At 41.8% G+C, this 17,830-nt stretch overlaps 1 protein-coding gene across 1 annotated transcript; it reads left to right on the forward strand.

The window, feature by feature from the left end:
• Nucleotides 1-9,315: 9,315 nt before the first annotated feature.
• Nucleotides 9,316-17,178, forward strand: GSTK1 (glutathione S-transferase kappa 1). The gene is made up of 8 exons (XM_076346692.1): nt 9,316-9,434; nt 10,099-10,180; nt 10,952-11,080; nt 11,436-11,536; nt 11,944-11,979; nt 14,816-14,932; nt 15,460-15,553; nt 16,842-17,178. Exons 1-8 carry the CDS (start codon nt 9,369-9,371, stop codon nt 16,880-16,882), a joined length of 666 nt encoding a protein of 221 aa, XP_076202807.1. The 5' UTR covers nt 9,316-9,368; the 3' UTR covers nt 16,883-17,178.
• The last annotated feature ends 652 nt before the right edge of the window (nt 17,179-17,830 follow it).

Below are 17,830 nucleotides of genomic sequence, written 5' to 3' on the forward strand. Positions count from 1 at the left end.
TCTCCTAAATTTGCAGTGTGTCAGATAACACCTGAGGCAGTAAAACAGAGTTGGGTTATTTAGCGATATTGAAGAATTGCCTTTATTAGAAGTGTTTAAAGTTAGATCAGGAGCCTGTTTTCTGGGAACAGTAAGCTTGATCCTTGGATAAGTGTACATGTAGCAGGAGGCAGGATGAGACAAGGTCTTTCACAGCCATGCATATCTATGGTTCTAATTTCTGGAGAAGACAATGGACAGCCCGTGCTGCCAGCTGTACAACCATGTAAAGGTAATACGTACAGGATGTACATTTATCTCAGTGTTCTTCCCTTAATGTTTTCAGACTGGAGTCCTAATGTGTCAGGAAACAGGACCTCCAAGGCTGAGAGAGATTCATCCCCTGCTCTTGAAGATCCAGGCTATGATGACATTGAAGAGCTGGGACCACTGATGGAGGCTGCTGAGCTGTACTGACCACTTTTGGAAATACACCTCTGTTCATAAAATGCTAATCGGGTACCAGTAGAACCAGAACAACCTGCATTTAGGATTAGTTTACCTAAGTTTGGTTTATTTGCAGAGAAGCGATTACATACTTAGAAGAAATACAAGCATAACTGTTAAGAAAATCTTTCTTATTTCCCTTATAATTTCTTGTTGCCAAAACTGCCTGGGCAGTTTTTGCTTTTTACTTCAAATATTTTCATTGTAATTTTTTTTCTACTGAGTTAATTTTTCAACTTATGATATTTTCTTATTAGAAACTGTAAAGATATCTTCTCAAATTTATGCTTCTCCTCACAGATACACAGGCAGCTTTCTCGAGATTATTAGGAATGGAGACTGAACTGCAAGAAAATCATCAAAGTTCTGTTTCACCTTTTGGATATTCTTGCTTGTCACACAGAATGTGAGGACTAGAATTAATTTTCTAGATAGTCCTTTGTGAGATGAGAAACTCAGCAAGAGGTCATTCTTGTCCTCACTTTAGATGCAGGTCTGTCATTTGAATTATGTACAAGTGAATCACGCATTTGATTGGAGGGAAAAGCTTCTCTTCTCTTTTCTCCCTCTATACCATCATGACTTATTGTCTCCCAAAGTCATAACCAATTATACAGTAAAAGGAAGTTTAATTTCTTTCCACAAATGGCAAGTGGTGGTCATTTGTACAGGTGTCTGTCATGTCATTTCTTTTAATCATATGAAGGCAGACTTGAAAAAGTCCACATGTTGATGGAATAGAGGGTGAAGTATTGTTGTCTTGAATCGTAATGAAATTTCTTTCAGGTCCTGAAACAAAAAGCCTTCCTTGCATTCTGTCATCTCTCTTGGACTCCATTTATCCCTCAAAATCTGAGCCCTTCCCTTCTAATAGGCACTCCCTCTCCACCCAAGAAAGCTGCTAATTTATTCAAGAATGTGAAGGAATTTTTTAATGAACCTTATTCAGATCAACTAAGTATCTCAAAAGAAAAAGGTCTGAAACTTCAACATGGATATGATTTTTTGGATCAGGGGATAAATGTAGTGGAAACGCAGGCTGTTGAGAATTTGCCTAGAGCATGCCAGTGTAACGATGTGTCTAGAAGAAATACCTGTGAGAGTCACCATAATCTAGATGAGACTCTCATTTGTAAATAAAAACAGTTGTTCTAACCATCATGATACATAAAGAAATGTGAGTTTGTCCCAAACAGCTGAGAAGACACACAGACAAGCAAATCCTTTCCCAAACAATCTCACTAACCTCATTAGCCCAGCATCAGGACACCCTACAACCCTGTGCCAAGGACTGAGGCAGAAGAGGTTGCACTTCCTTGTATTCAGTGAGTATCCTGGCAAATCTACGCTTCCCTGGATGTCTCCCTCTCAGCACTGAATGGAGCTTCCTGTGGAATATTGTGAGAGCACAGGAGTACTCTGTACTGCTATGATTCTGTGATGCATAGGATGTTTCTATCTGTGTAACTTCATCCTTTCCGAGCTAGACTGGAAGTAGTGAGGAAGAAATTCAAAAGGAAAGACAAATCTGGCAAAGACAAGGCACTTTGTTAAAAGAGATCCTGAGGGAAAGCAACCACCTTGACATCTAGCTCTAGGCAAGAGTGGTTTACTTCCCTGGTTAAACCTAGGATCACAGGAGGACATAAAGCCATTGCAGCAGCCAAGTCTTTGAGAAAGGAATTCTTCCTGATTGCTTCTCCAGCAGCATCAGCAAGACCTGACAGGCATGCTACAGGCATGCTGTGAGACACAAAAGGAGGGAAACACATACATCCATGTAATTTAACTGCATCACGCTATCTGCTTTTCCTGGCTCACTAATAGAAAAACTAGGAAAGCGGAAATAGTGTTTGCAAGGAATAGGAAAAGGCAGCAGAAACTGACAGGGGCAACCAATTCTATGCCAGAAATACGTGTAGCAGACTATTTATTCCTGTCAGAATTATCTATACAGGACAAGACTTCCCCTCCCTGGGTGCACTGGGCTGGGCTCCAGCAACCAGGAAGGAGGAATTCCCTGGGCCTTAGAGATGGCAGCAACTGATGTCATTGGCATGATCCAGTTGGGCTGAGTACTCCCAAGGTGATCGTATATAAGGGTATATAATCCTCAATGTGGCAAGTGGATTGATCTTGGAAATGTGCCCACAACGTTAAAATTTGTAACCAAACTTCTATAGCATTATGACTGCACCTGGATGGGACCTGCCCAAGGAAATTTTTAAGATAATTGGAGTAATCAGATTGAAAGCATATTAACAGAACACAAGAATAATATGAGTGGCTTAACTGTGGGATCTATCAGGCAAAATTTCTACCCTGAGGGATCAAAACATGCTTACAGAAGTATGTATAAGACCTCCTATAAGTAACAGATCACTTCAAATTATTAAATCAGAAACAATATTGGCTACTGAGCAGGATGAAAACCAAGAGAATCAGACTGAGTTCATTAAAAATCCATCTTTAAAATTTGTGAAAAAATCAGGTACAAAAGGAAAATACACAATTGCAAATGTATAGCCTCAATTTACAGAGAGATTTAAACCTCATGGAGTCTGATAGCAGAACTCTGGAGTATTGCATACAAATTTCAACCACACCTAATTTTACTTGGTTTGATCCCTCTAATCCTCCCATACCTATTTTTCCCTATACTGCCTTTAATTCTTTCTCTGAAACAACACTACTCCATAAATAATGTAAATAATGTACCTAGTGGAAATACACATTTCTCATTGCTCCTGTCATTAGACAAACAGCTAGACATTCTGCTAGGAAGCAAGAAATGGCTGGACAGGACAACCCAGGGTCAGCCAGTATTATTTTAGCAGCACAAAGGCCTGTGTTTCTGAGGATGCTTGGATAAAGATCCTGACCCAAAGGAAAATAGACAATTTCTGAAGAGCTTGGACCCTCCTAGGGAACCTTAAAGATTTTGCCCTTGAAGAACAACAGAAATATGGACACACAGGATGGGTCAGGTTACAGTTTATGTGTCACACTGCATGACATCCCACACATCAACATCCCCTCTTTCCCAGTAATATAAGTGCTAAAAATAACAGCACTTAAAAGGGGTCACTGCTTAAAGGGCCCCCCCCCTTAAAAGGGGAAGAGGGTTGAAATAGCATTCAGAGACCAGCACCACCCCACCCTAGAATGCCAAAGATGCAAGGTTCATTCACCAGAGCAGAAGGAATTATGTTTTAATTCATATTGAACTACTCTAAATTAACTACTGAACCACCACAGACTGAGATGAGATACTGGAGTGGGGGACTTGAAGGATGGAGATGTTGGGGTCAATCGGTTGGAAATGAGGCACCCCCCTCTGATATATCCTTATGCTCTTATGCATACAGTCACAAACATAACTAAGAAATGATAAGAGAAACAGTAAGACTAAAATTCCCCAACCACTAGTTGATGGGCCATCAAGAATCTAGAGGAATAGCTTTGAAGAGAGTTGACTTGGACTTTGTAACTGATAAAGGGGAAACAAGAGAACATGAATATCATGGATATTTGAGGGAGTCTGGGGGACTATGCAAAACTTACTAAGGAATGTTTAGGGAAAGAGTCAAAGGTAGGGAAAAAGGGGAATCAGGGAGGAACAAAGTGGGGGGAACAGAGAGGAAGAATAAAAGGGTCCATTTGTGTATAAGCAGAAGGAGCCCTGTGCCTGATCACAGGCTATCCTATCTTACTAATATTTATTAAATATCTTGCTGTTTAATTTCACCCTCTATCCCATGTGAGACTGTTCAAAGATCTAGATGACAGCAACTGGAGAGACCAGACTAACTGAATCAAATGCCAGAAACTCAAGTTAGATCATGGGTGATAATGGCCTGTCTTTGTGGTGCCAGCAACCAACTGTGTGGGGTCTCAGCATCAGCAACAGGAGGGACCACAGGGCATGTAAACCTGGGATGCCAGTAACTGGAGGGACCTGACCATTTATATTTTCTCCTAACCTGACATCCATGGGTGCATATGTGTAATTTGCTAGAAATCTTCTGGTAGAGATGGGGTGAATCTGGTAGCTTGACAGAAGCAAGGCTGCCACAGCTCCATGACCCCAGGTACAACCAGTAGTGAGACTGAGAATGTATTCCCAGTAGGCACACACACAAACACAGATATACAACACAGATCAACACAGTCAGACACACTCAGCACTCACACAAACACAAACAGAACCAACAGTCTCATCCTATCCCTGCTCTGGCTGATCTGGATGAAGATCCACCAGATACAACGTGGATTCCCCCCCTGTAGCTAGGCTAAGACAGTCAGTCTACCGAGTAGCTGGCTACTGGATCCCAGTTTCTCCAGTTGCTGGCACTTGGTCATAGAAGCCCCTGAGGCCACAGCCTCATTCCAGTTGCTGTTACAGACCTCCTAACTCACCGACACACGCACATACATACACTCACAACTTCCCAGCAGTTGGCCGGAACTCCCCTGGTCCCCTCTGGTAGCCAATTCCTTCTGTGCTCTTGCCCTTTGAGACATACAGGCACGCACGCACAGAGCTTACTGGGACACCCCTGGTCCCTGTGGTAGCCAAGTCATGTTTACATATGACCAGCCCTTTTTATCCCCTTATACCTCTATTTTCCCATGCTTATTCCTCCCGAAATCGCCTAGATTCATTCCTTTCCCTGTCTTTGGTTCCTCCCATAAACACCCCATAAATCTATTGCAAACCCAAAATTATCTTCTCCTGCATCCCAGGCCCCTTTGCAGTACCTCCCCCCCTGCAACAGTCCTGCTCCTGCTGACTTGATGGGTTCTACCCCTAGACCACGGGGCTGACGTCTGTCCTGGGACAGCCCTGGGAGGAGCCCAGGACAGTGTGTTCCACCTCTCGGAGAGGTGGAATTTGGGTTCTCACAATGCCATTGTGCCCCTGAGGGCCTCTGGGCTTGCAGAGATGGGCCTGTGACATGCTCCTGTGATAGGCCTGGAAGCAGCCAGGGCAGGGTTTTACTTGGGCCCACCCACCCACCAATATCTTTCTGTGCTCCTCTGTGGATGTGCAGATTAGGGTTTTTTTATCAGATAACCTAACAACTTCAAGCTGTACTACCTGATTCATAGGAGGAAAACCTGGAAAGTCTCATGTCTGAGCTGGAGGTGACTAAGGGAGCTAGAGCACAGTCCATGGGCCAAGCTGAGAGCCTTTGCTGATAATTAAGGGATCCATGAATGTAAGAGTGCTTGCGAGACTAGTGTGTAAGTCCATGCTTCTGTTTGCCACCGAGTATTGAGCTGGACTAGCTGGCAAGTAAAAGACCCATATACTGGGCAAGAGAGCTCAGGATCAGGGCATGAACATGAGAGGGGCTGAGGGCCCATGCTGATATTCAAGGGATCTGCAAATGTGCATATGCTTTTGAATCTAGAGGGTGAAGGGGTGTGTTTTCACTAGTGAACTTAACCCCGGTCAGCCAGAGAGCAACAGGACCAGACTATCTATACTTACATTTTTTTGAGTTCTGGTAGCATTATATGTGAGTATTGTTAAAGGCAGCACTCTGCCTGTTGCAGTCTGTATAACTGGCCATGTTAGCGTCCTCTGTGTGTGTGCACATACGTATCTCTCTGGGACACACACTCAGCCTCACTACTGGCTGAACCTGCACATGGGAAAGCAGCAGCCACATCCATAGGCTCCAGTGGCCTGGAAGGAGGAACCCCCAGACCAGGCTCTACAGTTTTGTTGACCCCTTGAAAAAAACGTAAGGCAGGATTCTCCTTTATAGAAGTCCTACCAATTCTTCCAAATAGAATTTTTATTCAGTTGTTCATTAATTCTTTTTTGCCACCATGTCTACCAATATGCCTGGTAAAGACCTTACACTGAAGTTTCCCAGCTTTCCCAAATCCTTTCTTAACGATTGGCTCACTGCCCAATACTCGGGTGTTAAGAAAGATTTCAGTGAGAGGTTACAAACTACTGTTGGCAGTTCAGATTTTTCATCCTTGAGTTAAAATTACTTTAGCTGCTTTGTTGAAAATCAAGATTACAGCAAGATGAGTCATCAGGAGCATATTCCAGATTACATCTAGGACTAAGGGGGAGTTGCTGCCTAGGGGACTATGACACATTACAGGATGCAGGGGAAGAGCATTTTAGGATTGCACAGGACTTCTTGTGGGACGGTTAGGGGAGGAACCAAAGGTGGGAAAAGGGAAGGGTTTAGGTGACTGGAGGAGGAACAAGTGTGGGAAAAGAGATGGTAAGGGGATAAAAGGGCCAGTCGCATGTAAATAGTTTGCTCGTCAGTGTACTTGTCTGGCCACGCCCTGTGCCTGTCCTATCTTCTTATTAAAGTCCTTTCTAACTCTCTGCTGGGTGAAGGCTCCCTACCCTGTGTGCACGTGTGTGTATGTGGGTCTGAGTGCAGCAACTGGAGTCAGACCACAGGTCCGAGTGCAGGTGTGCACATGAGTGTGTGATCGCTAGTGAAGATCCAGCCAGACCAGCTAGTGAATAGGTGAGGCCACCTGAGAGCTGGGGGGCAGGTGGAGCCACTGAGTGGGTCTCTAAGGGCCAGCTCTGAGTGCAAGAGTGCCTGTGTGTCTCATCTTCATCTGCCTTCAAAAGAAACAAGATGCAAAGAGAGAACAAACACTCTACTGGTACTCAGCAGTAGATTGCTTTCACATTTATCTTAATTATCACCTCAAAGTAGCAGTATTTGTTATTTAGAAAACATGTTCTCTTTATCAAAGCTGATGTATTCTCATGCATATGACTTACTTTTCAAACAACTTTTTAAAGAATTTGCCTTCTTTAAAGAAGGCAAGACTTAGTTTAATAACAAAGAAGAAATCCTTTGTGATCTTAAATTATACTTTTCAATTATTTTTAACAGGACAATTGCTAGTCCTAACACCTACATATAAAGACAGCTGTCTTGACTCTACCTGGCTTTACGGCAAGGTTTCTCAGTGCTGTCACATAACAATAACTTAGAGGACAAATAGAGTGGGTTTTGCCTCCTTTCTGCCTGCATTTAATTTCTTTACCTTACTATGAGTGTTGCCAGAGGTAATGTACAGATGAACAGCACTAAATAATGCATGGTTTGGGTAATCTTAGAGAGCTGAGTCAAACACCTTTAATACAAGGAGGAACAACTTGTGCTCCACTCAAAGGTAGCCAATCTCTCTCTTTTATATAAATAAATATAATATGTAATATAAGCAGTAATTCTGAGCCAGTTTGGCTTCTCCAAGGGAAAATTGGACCTCTTGATTGTTTATAGTATCAGTGAATGAAGAATCCAATAGAAAAAGTCAAGTAGAAGCACTCAAAATCATTTAGAAAATATGGATTGATTATAGCTCTTAATAATGTTAGCCCATCCTTACAATGTCATTTCAGAACTACATGTGAAACAGCACATTTCCCTTCCAAAGGTAGACATATAATGATCAATCAATAGTTTCAGAGATTAAACATGTTAAATATAAGGACAAACAGTTCTATTATAATGAACATCTTATTTTTCTAGGACATAAAAGTTTGTAAGCAACCATAATTCTATGCTGGAAACTGTTATAACCTCAACATTTAAAGTCTACTGTCTAAAGTTAGACATATTCATGTTTTAACTTCTGAAGAGGAACAGGCCTATTTTCAGAGCCTTTGAATGCTTGGAAACTTAAAAAAACCCAGTGGGAGATGCCTATCCAAGAGCTGAATTTAGCCCAGCATATTCAATATTGTTCATTGATATAAGGGAGGAAGTAAACACCAAAGAGCTGAGTCTGTAGATGTACCTCAGTTACTTCAAAGAGCAAATACTCAATGGCAGAAGAAAGTGGTAGGGAAGCACGCTGCACTTCCAGATCAGGCAGCATGAAAGATGAAATTCACTTCTCTAAGGCCAGATTGTGATCGTCTCTGAACATGAGGAGTCACCCGAGGAAAGAGACGATGGAATTAGTACGGGCTGTGTGCTTTTTGAAGAGCTGACTTTGCGCTGTTGCTCATGGACACCAGCCATGCTTAAAATAGTGAAATGAACTTACTGAGCGTATCAAAAAGGAGATGGGAAGTAGCAAGATAATATTTTGCCACCGTGTGCTGTATGCTTCAACGGGATATTGGAATATACTTGGCAAGATTTTTAAATATTGCAGAAGAATAGAGACAGAAAAAGACTTAGAGATTATTTGACTGGTGTGTGTAACATAATACAAAAAAAAAGGATAATACAAAAAAGGAAAAATAGTGATTGGTTCTGTGCTTTAGATTGTAGCGTAAGAAAATTCTTAAAATGTCAGTGTACTTAGAAAGAATGGTTCGCAACTATAGATTTTCTAGCTAGCAAGAACTTCAATTGGTTACCCCGAGTGATTAGTTTTCTGGGGGAATTTTTTGTCTTTTTTTTTTTTCTTTTAAGTTTTACATACCCTCCGCAGGCTCCGGCAGGGAAGCCGTGCCCCCGGGAAAACATGCCGGCCTGCTCCGCTGAGTCAGCTCCCGGCTTCCCTCCTCGGGAGCCTCCTCTCCTCCTGCCTCGCCATGGAGAAGGGCACAGGCTCCCTCCCGGCTCCCTGCAAAGCCGCGGCTCCCGCCCCCACCCCTCCTCTTCCTCCCAAGCTGGGCTTCAAAGGAGAGACAGCAAAGGGCGCCTCACAGCTGGGACCGGGCCCCAGCCGCGCCGGGGCGGGCAGCGGCACACGGAAAGGCGCAGAGAAGGAGGTAGGAGGGACGAACGGGGAATACGGCCACGGGAGCGGAGGGGCGCCCCGCCTCCGCCACCGCCCCCCGCCTCCGCCGGCCCCGGGGGAGGTGCTGCAGCCGCCGGGGCGCGCTGGGTAGCGGCGACGGGACGGGACGGGACGGGGTCAGCATGGGACGGACGCTCGTGGAGCTCTTTTACGATGTGGTGTCCCCTTACTCCTGGCTGGGGTTTGAGGTGAGGAGGAGGGGAGACGGAGGGAGGCTGTTCCCAGGGCGCCCCGCCGTTCTCCCGCGGCCCGGGCCTCTGCGGCGGCCCGCTGCGGCTGCTGGCAGCGGGCTGGCCGGGCCCGGGCGGTCGCTCCCGCCGCCGCCTTTCCTTTAGGAGGCGGCTGAAGGGCAGCTCGGCCGGCTGGCGGTGCCTTTCCACCCTGCTGCAGGCAGCGCCCTTCCCACCTTATGTTTCGGTTTTATTTTTACCTCACTTGTGAGGGGTATTTCGGTTTCTTCCTCACGTGCTGAAAACCAGGGACACTAAGGAAGCGTGTCTCAGCCAAACAGCAGCGTGGCCTGCATGTATTTGGGAGTTATTGCTGAACATTTTGCTTTAGGGATAGTTTTGATGTTTAACGAGTGCAAGTGTCCACTCATGAGCTTGATCTTTTCCTCATTTACCCCTGCTTAGGCTTGTATAGTTATAATATGAATGCGGGCCTTTCAGTTTTTCTGAGATCGGAGTTCTCTGGCAGCATCCAGAAAAGGCTTTTAGGACTATCACTAATACAATAGAAAAGGCTTTGTCTGCAGTGTCTATTTAATGTCTTAGCTTATTTCCTAGCTGCACACAGCTCTATAGACATCTCCTCTGACTGTTAATCCATCGCTACTTTTTTATGTTGCAGGTGCTCTGCCGGTACCAGCACATCTGGAATATTGATCTGCGCTTTCGTCCAGCTTTCCTTGGTGGCATAATGCAAGCAACTGGTAGGCAATACAGGGAGATTAGCTTTGTAGGGAAATACCTTCTTCACTAGTAGGACACTAGTGGGCAAGCTCTTAGTGAGTGCAGAGCCCACAGAGCCAGGTTTAAACTAAGTTTTGGCACCAATAACAAATTAACTATAGGATTGTGGAGCTCATTAGTGACTGAGAAATCAGCCACAAGGAATTTCATACTGTGCAACTACACAGCCACTGTTTGTGGCACATACAGTGCCAAAGTTCGTCAGTTCTAAAATAGGATAATAATAATTTGATATGGAATGTTTTCCTAAAAGTTTTCTGTTGAGCTCAAACCAGAATTAATTTGTGGAACACTTGCAGTTTATAATATGCATGAAGGATCCAAGTATGCTGTAAAATAGTACTTGTAGCCTTATTAGAACAAGTTAATCACTGAGACTTACAACTCATAAATCATGAAATTAATAAGTTTCTACATTTGTTTACCCATGCATTAGTAGTTATTTAGCTTAAAAGTCACTGTCTGAATCAATACAAATCCCTGCTAGGACATTTGTACCTTGGTTTAAAACTGATTCTGCTAACTTAAAAGGTTGATCTGTGCAAAACCAAAATAAATCGTGCTTAAATCCTAGCATTATCTTTGGAAAAACTGTGTATGTTTCAGTAAGCCAATATGAAATTGTACTCTTCCTTAGGCACATATATGGATGAGGTCTAATTTGTCCAGTTTTGTTTTGTCCAGTGTTACTATAATACAGTTGAAAATCTCAACAGAAATTTTTCTCAAAGGTAACAAGCCCCCAGCAATGTTGCCAAAGCGTGCAGAATACATGCTGAAGGATATAAAAAGGATGGCAAAATACTACCAAGTGCCTGTACAAATTTCAGAAGATGATTTCCAACGGGTCCTTGGTACAGGTAAGTAAGAAACTTAGTTTAGCTGGTATCTTTCAACTCTAGCACTTCTGGTTCAAGTTCTCCCTAACAGTAAAGATGAAGATGAATTCCCTGTCCACAGCCTCTTCCTGTATCTGTGAGCAATATGAAGTATGTGCACTTTAACCATAAAAGGAACTTTTATGAGTTTTATGAGGAGAAGTATGCTTGTGAATGATATTAGCATGGAAGATGCTGTGAATCAATGTAAGCTTTACTGTTTGGGGACAGTTACAGAGAAGATCATACTGTTCTTAGGTAGCACTTGCACAGACTTATCTGTCCCTGATCCTGTGCCTCGTTTCAGTATGTTTCTCTGTCTCCCCACTAATCCCAGGCACTCTTGGGGCCATGCGCTTTATCACAGCCATTGATATGACACAACCACGATACTTGGAACCCTTATCTAGGGAGTTCTGGATACGTTTTTGGTCACAGGTCAGTATTTTATGAAGCCAACTTCTTGATCCTTTCTCTGTCACCCTTCCTGTCCCACTTCGTTCAAATGGGGAATTCACGCAAGAGAAAGGAATTGTCTTCTAATGAAAAGTCATAGCAGGAAACTTAAGGTCATAGTGGTTGAGGAGCCATTACAAGAAAAGAACTAGCTTACAGTCAGCTTAATTTGCCTTCTTTTAGGTATGTATGGTGAGCCCTATGGGCTGAGTGGATCAGTAGTTCATATCAGAAAGCACTTAATACATTCCTAGATTAGGTGACTTAAAACTTTTTCTGAGGAAATTTCTCTAACAACTAGTATTGTTTTTATTTCTATTTCTATTTTCAAGTCCAGAGCTGAGCTTTTGTTCTTAAGTACTGAATTACTTATTTTATTCTTTTACCAGCGTGAAGATATCAGTCAACCGGAGAATATATTGGCTGTAAGTGTCTCCTTTTTGTTGGTGCTTCTGCATTTCTGATACAGATTCTTACAGATTCTTGGATCAGTAATAGACATGAAGACAGCTTAGTCAAATGATCACTTGAAGTTTTGAAAAATTTCAGCTAGAAAAAAGTGGATTTAATTTCCCTAGCAGCTCTGTTTGGACTGATTTTTTTTTTTTTTTTTTTTTTTTTGTCATGCTTTGAATGACACTCAGAACCAGAATCTCCTTTTTTGTTAATTCATGTGGCGAGATACCCAGGATGGACAACGAATTATCTGTTAATACTGTTTTATTAACAGTAGTGAAGGTATGAACAGTGTCTCCAGAATGCATTGAGGTTTTGCTGCTAAATGAAATCTTCAGGTGAAATGCAACACTTTGGGAAAGATTACTTTCCTTGGAGTGATGGAGCCAGGCTTTACTATTAAGTTTGGTGCCGTATTGCCCTTCTACATGCTTAGAAATTGTACTCTTTTGATGTATTTTCTTTTGCTGTTTAGATTTTGTTTATTACAGTAAAAGCTGTAATGGCATGTAAGTTAGTATACCATGAGATCCTCTTTAAGGGCTCTCATTTCTACATTATTTTATTTTTTAAGTTCTTGGACTATGAAGAAAAGAGAGGAATTGTCCATGACTAGTCTCTCCTATACAACATCCCTATTTGAAACCTGAAACTTGCAGTCTTGCTCCTTCCCCAGAGTCTAGTCCTTGCACTTCAGCTTCATTTTAGTGTACCTTTTTTACCAGAATTTCAGCAAAGGTTTGCATTTTGCCTTTTCAAGAGGCAAGATTTGAAGGATATAATTAAACTGTGGTGTGTTAACCCTGGTAGGCAGCTAAGCACCAGACAGGCACTTGCTCACTTCCCCCCACTGCCCAGTGGGACAGGGGAAGAGGAAAAGAAGAAGAAGAGCAAGAAAACCTGTGGGTCAAGACAAAATTGCTTAATAAGCAAAGGAGAAGTGGAAGAAGAGAGAAAGAAAACAAAACAAGTGATGCAAAGGCAGTCACTCACCACCTCCCATGGGTAGACTGATGCCCAGCTGGTTCCCATGCAAAAGGTGGCTAACCTCCCTAAACCCCCTCCTCACTTCTTATTGCTGAGCATGATGTTATATGGTATGGAATATCTCCTTGGTTAGTTCGGGTCATCTGCCTTGTTGTGTTCTCTCCCAACCTCTTGCACACCCTCAATCTATTCATGGGGGGGGCAGGGGGGGGGAGTGAGAAACAGAAGGCCCTGACACTGTGCAAGCACCGTTCAACAATAGCTAAAACTTTAGTGTGTTATCAGCATTGTTCTGGTCACAGATCTAAAACACAGAACCATAAGAGCTGGTGTGAAGAAAATTAACTCCATCCTAGCCAGACCCAGTACATAAATATATACAGAAAGTCCTCATATAGTCTCTGAATCCATCATTATTTAAATAAAGATAAAGCAAGGACATGCAGAACTTCAGAGAAACAAACTTCATACTCGGAAAGATCTCTGTGTAATTTAGTCACTGTTTGGTGGTCTGTGAGTATCCCCCTATGTTCAGCAAGGCAGAGAGGTAGGCATCTCCTTCTATGCTTGTGTCTGTCTTCATTCACCCCTGCAGCAAGTACTAGACTTCCCTCTCTTCCGGAAATACGCCATCCAAAGGTGGGTGAGGGGTCCCAACACTTTCATCTGAGTCTTTATAGGTGAATTTATTTTACACATCAATTAGAAAAATGGAATGTTGTTTACATGATACAGTTCCTTAGTATTTTTTTACTTCTTTTTTTAGTCAGCAGTAACTTCACATAAATTACTACAGAAGCAATGTATATAGTCTTTGAATCCTGCCTCAGTCCACTTAAATACCCCTTCTGCCCTAACATGGTGAGGACCAGATACTACATCTCTGTGTAAATATTGCAGTCTAAACACTGGCTACCAAGCATACACAGCATTTTGTTCTACTCCAGTGCTACACTTGTTTATCTCCTGTTCAAGTAGAGTCAAAAAGAGCTCCTAATCTCCCTGATGAGGAAGTAGGAGAAGGTACAAGAAAATGTGGATGCTAAACGAAAAAGTGATTGAGAGAAAGAATTAACACCTGCATGTGCAGGATTACTGGTCCGTGTGCAATACCGTAAGCATTTTTATTTTTTTTTTTAAAGGGGGGAAAAAAAAAGGCACGTCATTTAGGTAGATGGCATAGAAGTTAACATTTTTTGTGAAATACTTTATTAAAATAGGTACTTGTAACTTCAACGTTACCCGATAAACATTGGACCTTTGGCCACTTTATCTCATTCCTGTGTGGCAGAGGCACACAGGAGGCTAAAAAGATACAGCAGTAACACTAGCAACTGTTTAACCTCTGTGAGTTACAGTCTCTTCCATGCAGTATCACTTACAGATCCTATGTGGCCACATTTGTCATACAAACTGGTTTTGTCTTGGCAGGCTTGCACAGTAAGATTTTCAGAACAACAATTTTTTTTTTTATTTTTTGGTAAGTTATCTGATAAGTCATTGGACCAGAGGTTAAACTTAGTATTAATCTTTTTTTTTCCCTTTTTTTTTTTCCTGTTTAGGAAGTCCTGGAAAAAAGTGCAGATTTGGGGCTTGGAAGTTTAAAATATCCCTTCTACTTTGTATCTGAGAGTTGATAAATGATGAATGGGTTGGGAATACAGCAAGATAGTTGTGCAACAAGTGCTTTAAGGGTATTTTGTAATTATTTTGGTAATAGACCTTGGGTGATAATACTGAAGATTAAATTAATTAGACCATAGTAGGAATTAGAATATTTAGTATTAGAGTACTCTTAATTATATCATCTTTTCTCAGGTTGCCAGACAGGCTGGGCTATCATCAGAGCTTGCCCAGAAGCTACTTGAAATGATTTCATCCCCTGCAGTGAAGAACCGACTGAGAGAGACAACAGAGGAAGCAATAAAATATGGGGTGAGATGCTTCCAATGCCATTTGGCATCAGAGCTATGCATTCCTTCCCTATTAAGAATGCTGGGAAGCAAGGAACAATGAAGGTGATGATTAGAATGCACTATATAGACCATCTCTCTTAGGTGGTCTTTGCTTTTTGAACATGTGAAAGCTAACTCACTGTTGTTGGTAGTTTATCTCATTGTCATCTGGGAAACCAAGGTTGACCCATTCAGCTCATTCCAGCTGGACAGCAAGGATGGGGAGCTACAGGACCAGTACTAAGAGATACCATTTATCACTACTTGACATAAAACTCTGGATTTATCAGATTGCTTTTTTTGCTCCTTCAAAATGGGCACACAGGCTCTGGAGAATCCCCTACTTTCTGATGGCTCCATTAGACTCATCTTTAAGAATGAAGAAGGTGAAAAGAAGGGGAGGAAAAATGTCAAAGTTCTTGCTTTTTATTCCTGAAGATTGATCATGTGTCTGAAAAAATTTCTCTCATTGTAACATTCTCTGTTTCATCTCCATGGCGTCAATAGGCATTTGGGATGCCTGCTGTTGTGGCACATTTTAATGCAGAACCTCATCTCTTCTTTGGCTCTGATCGTTTAGAGCTGCTAGGCAGTGTTATAGGTGAGTGTACCTAATAACATCACTTTTGGTTTCATGCTTTCACCCTCTTTTAATGAAATATATAATAAAGCTAAATAAAACACTCGTAAGGATGTTGGGTATCCTTCTCAAGGGATGAAACTGCTGACTGGAATGTATCTCAGTACAGTTAGAGTGACCAAAGATGTAGTCCTTTTCCAAACAAGAAGTAACTTGAGTTCTCCATCCTCTCTTGGTATGTTTCAAGGCTTTGTGCTCCACATGCCATTCTCAATTAGTACTGAAACTCTTTAGTTTTCAAAATGTTCATATCTAACCTTTTGGTACTGGACATTAGGTCTTGGCTAAGATTAAGACTATGGCTGATGGGGGGGGGGGTTTGTAGTTTTAACATTTTCATTTTGTATCTGTCCCCTAATAAAAAGCACATTATCACAGCTCCCCAATCCATAACTTGTAATTACCTAACTACACAACTTTTTAACAGAAATTCATATATTGACCATCCTTCTTTTCATTTTTCTATTAATAGAATACAAACTTGAAATTTTTAAAGAGAATTGGACTAGGTTGTGATAACTAATAAAACTCAGTCACCTGCTTTTACATGAGTTAGAGGGCATTTGACTGTTGATCTCAAGATTTGGCACTTGAGAGAGTTTGTCACTAGAAAGAGTTATGCACATAATTAGCTCTGATGCACTTGTTGAAAAATTTCAGCAGAAACTCAATGTAAATTAAAATTAGTCATAGGCTTAAACAGAAAGGAATTTTTTTGAGGTTTATTTTCTTTTCTGGATGGGTTTCTGATTCTATAAAAATAATCTTGATGAAAATGGGAGTTGGGAAGATGAATACCCAACAGCCACTACGATAGTCACTAATCCTAATTGGAATGTTACAGCCTGGTTTCTAGTCTCAACTCCAAGGCCTTCAACAGATTTTTCCTTTTGTTTCTCTGACTCCCCAGCCTTCCACCCTTTTTCTCCTCTTTACCCCCAGCCCCTCAAAAAAGGAGTCTTAAAAAGAATTGGCTTCACCCTCATGTGCAGTGCCACAGACCTGCATAATCTCTCATCTGTGACAGAGGAAAATAATTCTTCTGTACAGCTTCAGTTGTGACTAGACAGTGAAGGATTTATGGAGCTGGCTGAAGCATGCCAAACAAGATACAAATCTGTATTCCGTCATCAGTAGTTACCCTTCAAAAGAGGAGTAGGAACAGTCATCCTACTGCAGAAATGCGACTGGCCAATCACTTCTATGTATTAAATTTTAACTTTCTCTTTTGTGCTGGTTTGTCTTGCAGGTGAAAAATGGCTGGGACCAGTTCCAAGCCCCAAGATGTGAAAAGTCCTGGGGAAATATATAAGAGTGAAAATATATATGTACGTCGTCAATCTTCAGTGATGATCTGAATGTATCCAATTTTATGGAGAGATGGCTTTCTTGTCCCTAACAGCTAACTTTGCAGCTCAGTCTCATCTCCAATTACGAAGTTGTTCAAGGTTTGCCAGTATTACCAGTCCGGTGAGGCCTTTACTAATACAAATGTGCTTCTTTTCTTTCAACAGATTGATGATTAACATTAAAGATTAAACATTAAATATTTAACTTCTTGCAGATTAAACATTCTTTTTTCCTGATTAGTTCTCTTTCTTTTACCCTAAAAGCATGAGGATTAAATTGTTGTTATAGGACTGCAATCTCTGGATTTCTCATATCTTCCTGCTTGTCCTTTAGAAACACACACACATACAGCTTAAGAGAAGCTGGCCACATTCTCTTTATTTTAAGTCCAAGATACTACATAGACACTAGAAGCACAGGACAAGGTATTCACGCTTCCTTTTACTCTGCAGCGTGGCAATTCGAGGGGACACGAGAGAGAAGTGTGGAAGAGAGAGGAACAATTCAAGTCCAAAGAAAAATCTGGGGAACGAATCAAGTATTTCAAAAGGAACTGTCCCGCTCCTAGACGGTATTTTATACACCTTGCTCTGCAGTGACTGACATTTGAGGAGACCACCACACACATGCATTCTCAGGCACCAACCCCAGACCTTGCAGGGGTTTTTAATTAATGCCAGTTTTACAGCAATGTCTTTGGAGGACAATGGTGAATACTATGTAAGTGTAGTTGGTAACTGAACCAGACTGTGTTATACTTCCTCAAGGATGGCCTGATTGCTGCCTATCCAAAGGTGATTTGGATATGGCTATGAGGGACTTCCTGTCATATAGTCTGCAGAGAGAAAGATATGCAAACAATAAAATTAAAACCAAAACGCTTCATTT

This window comes from Aptenodytes patagonicus, chromosome 1 (genome assembly GCF_965638725.1).
Source record: "Aptenodytes patagonicus chromosome 1, bAptPat1.pri.cur, whole genome shotgun sequence".
In the NCBI taxonomy this organism is placed as follows: Eukaryota; Metazoa; Chordata; class Aves; order Sphenisciformes; family Spheniscidae; genus Aptenodytes; species Aptenodytes patagonicus.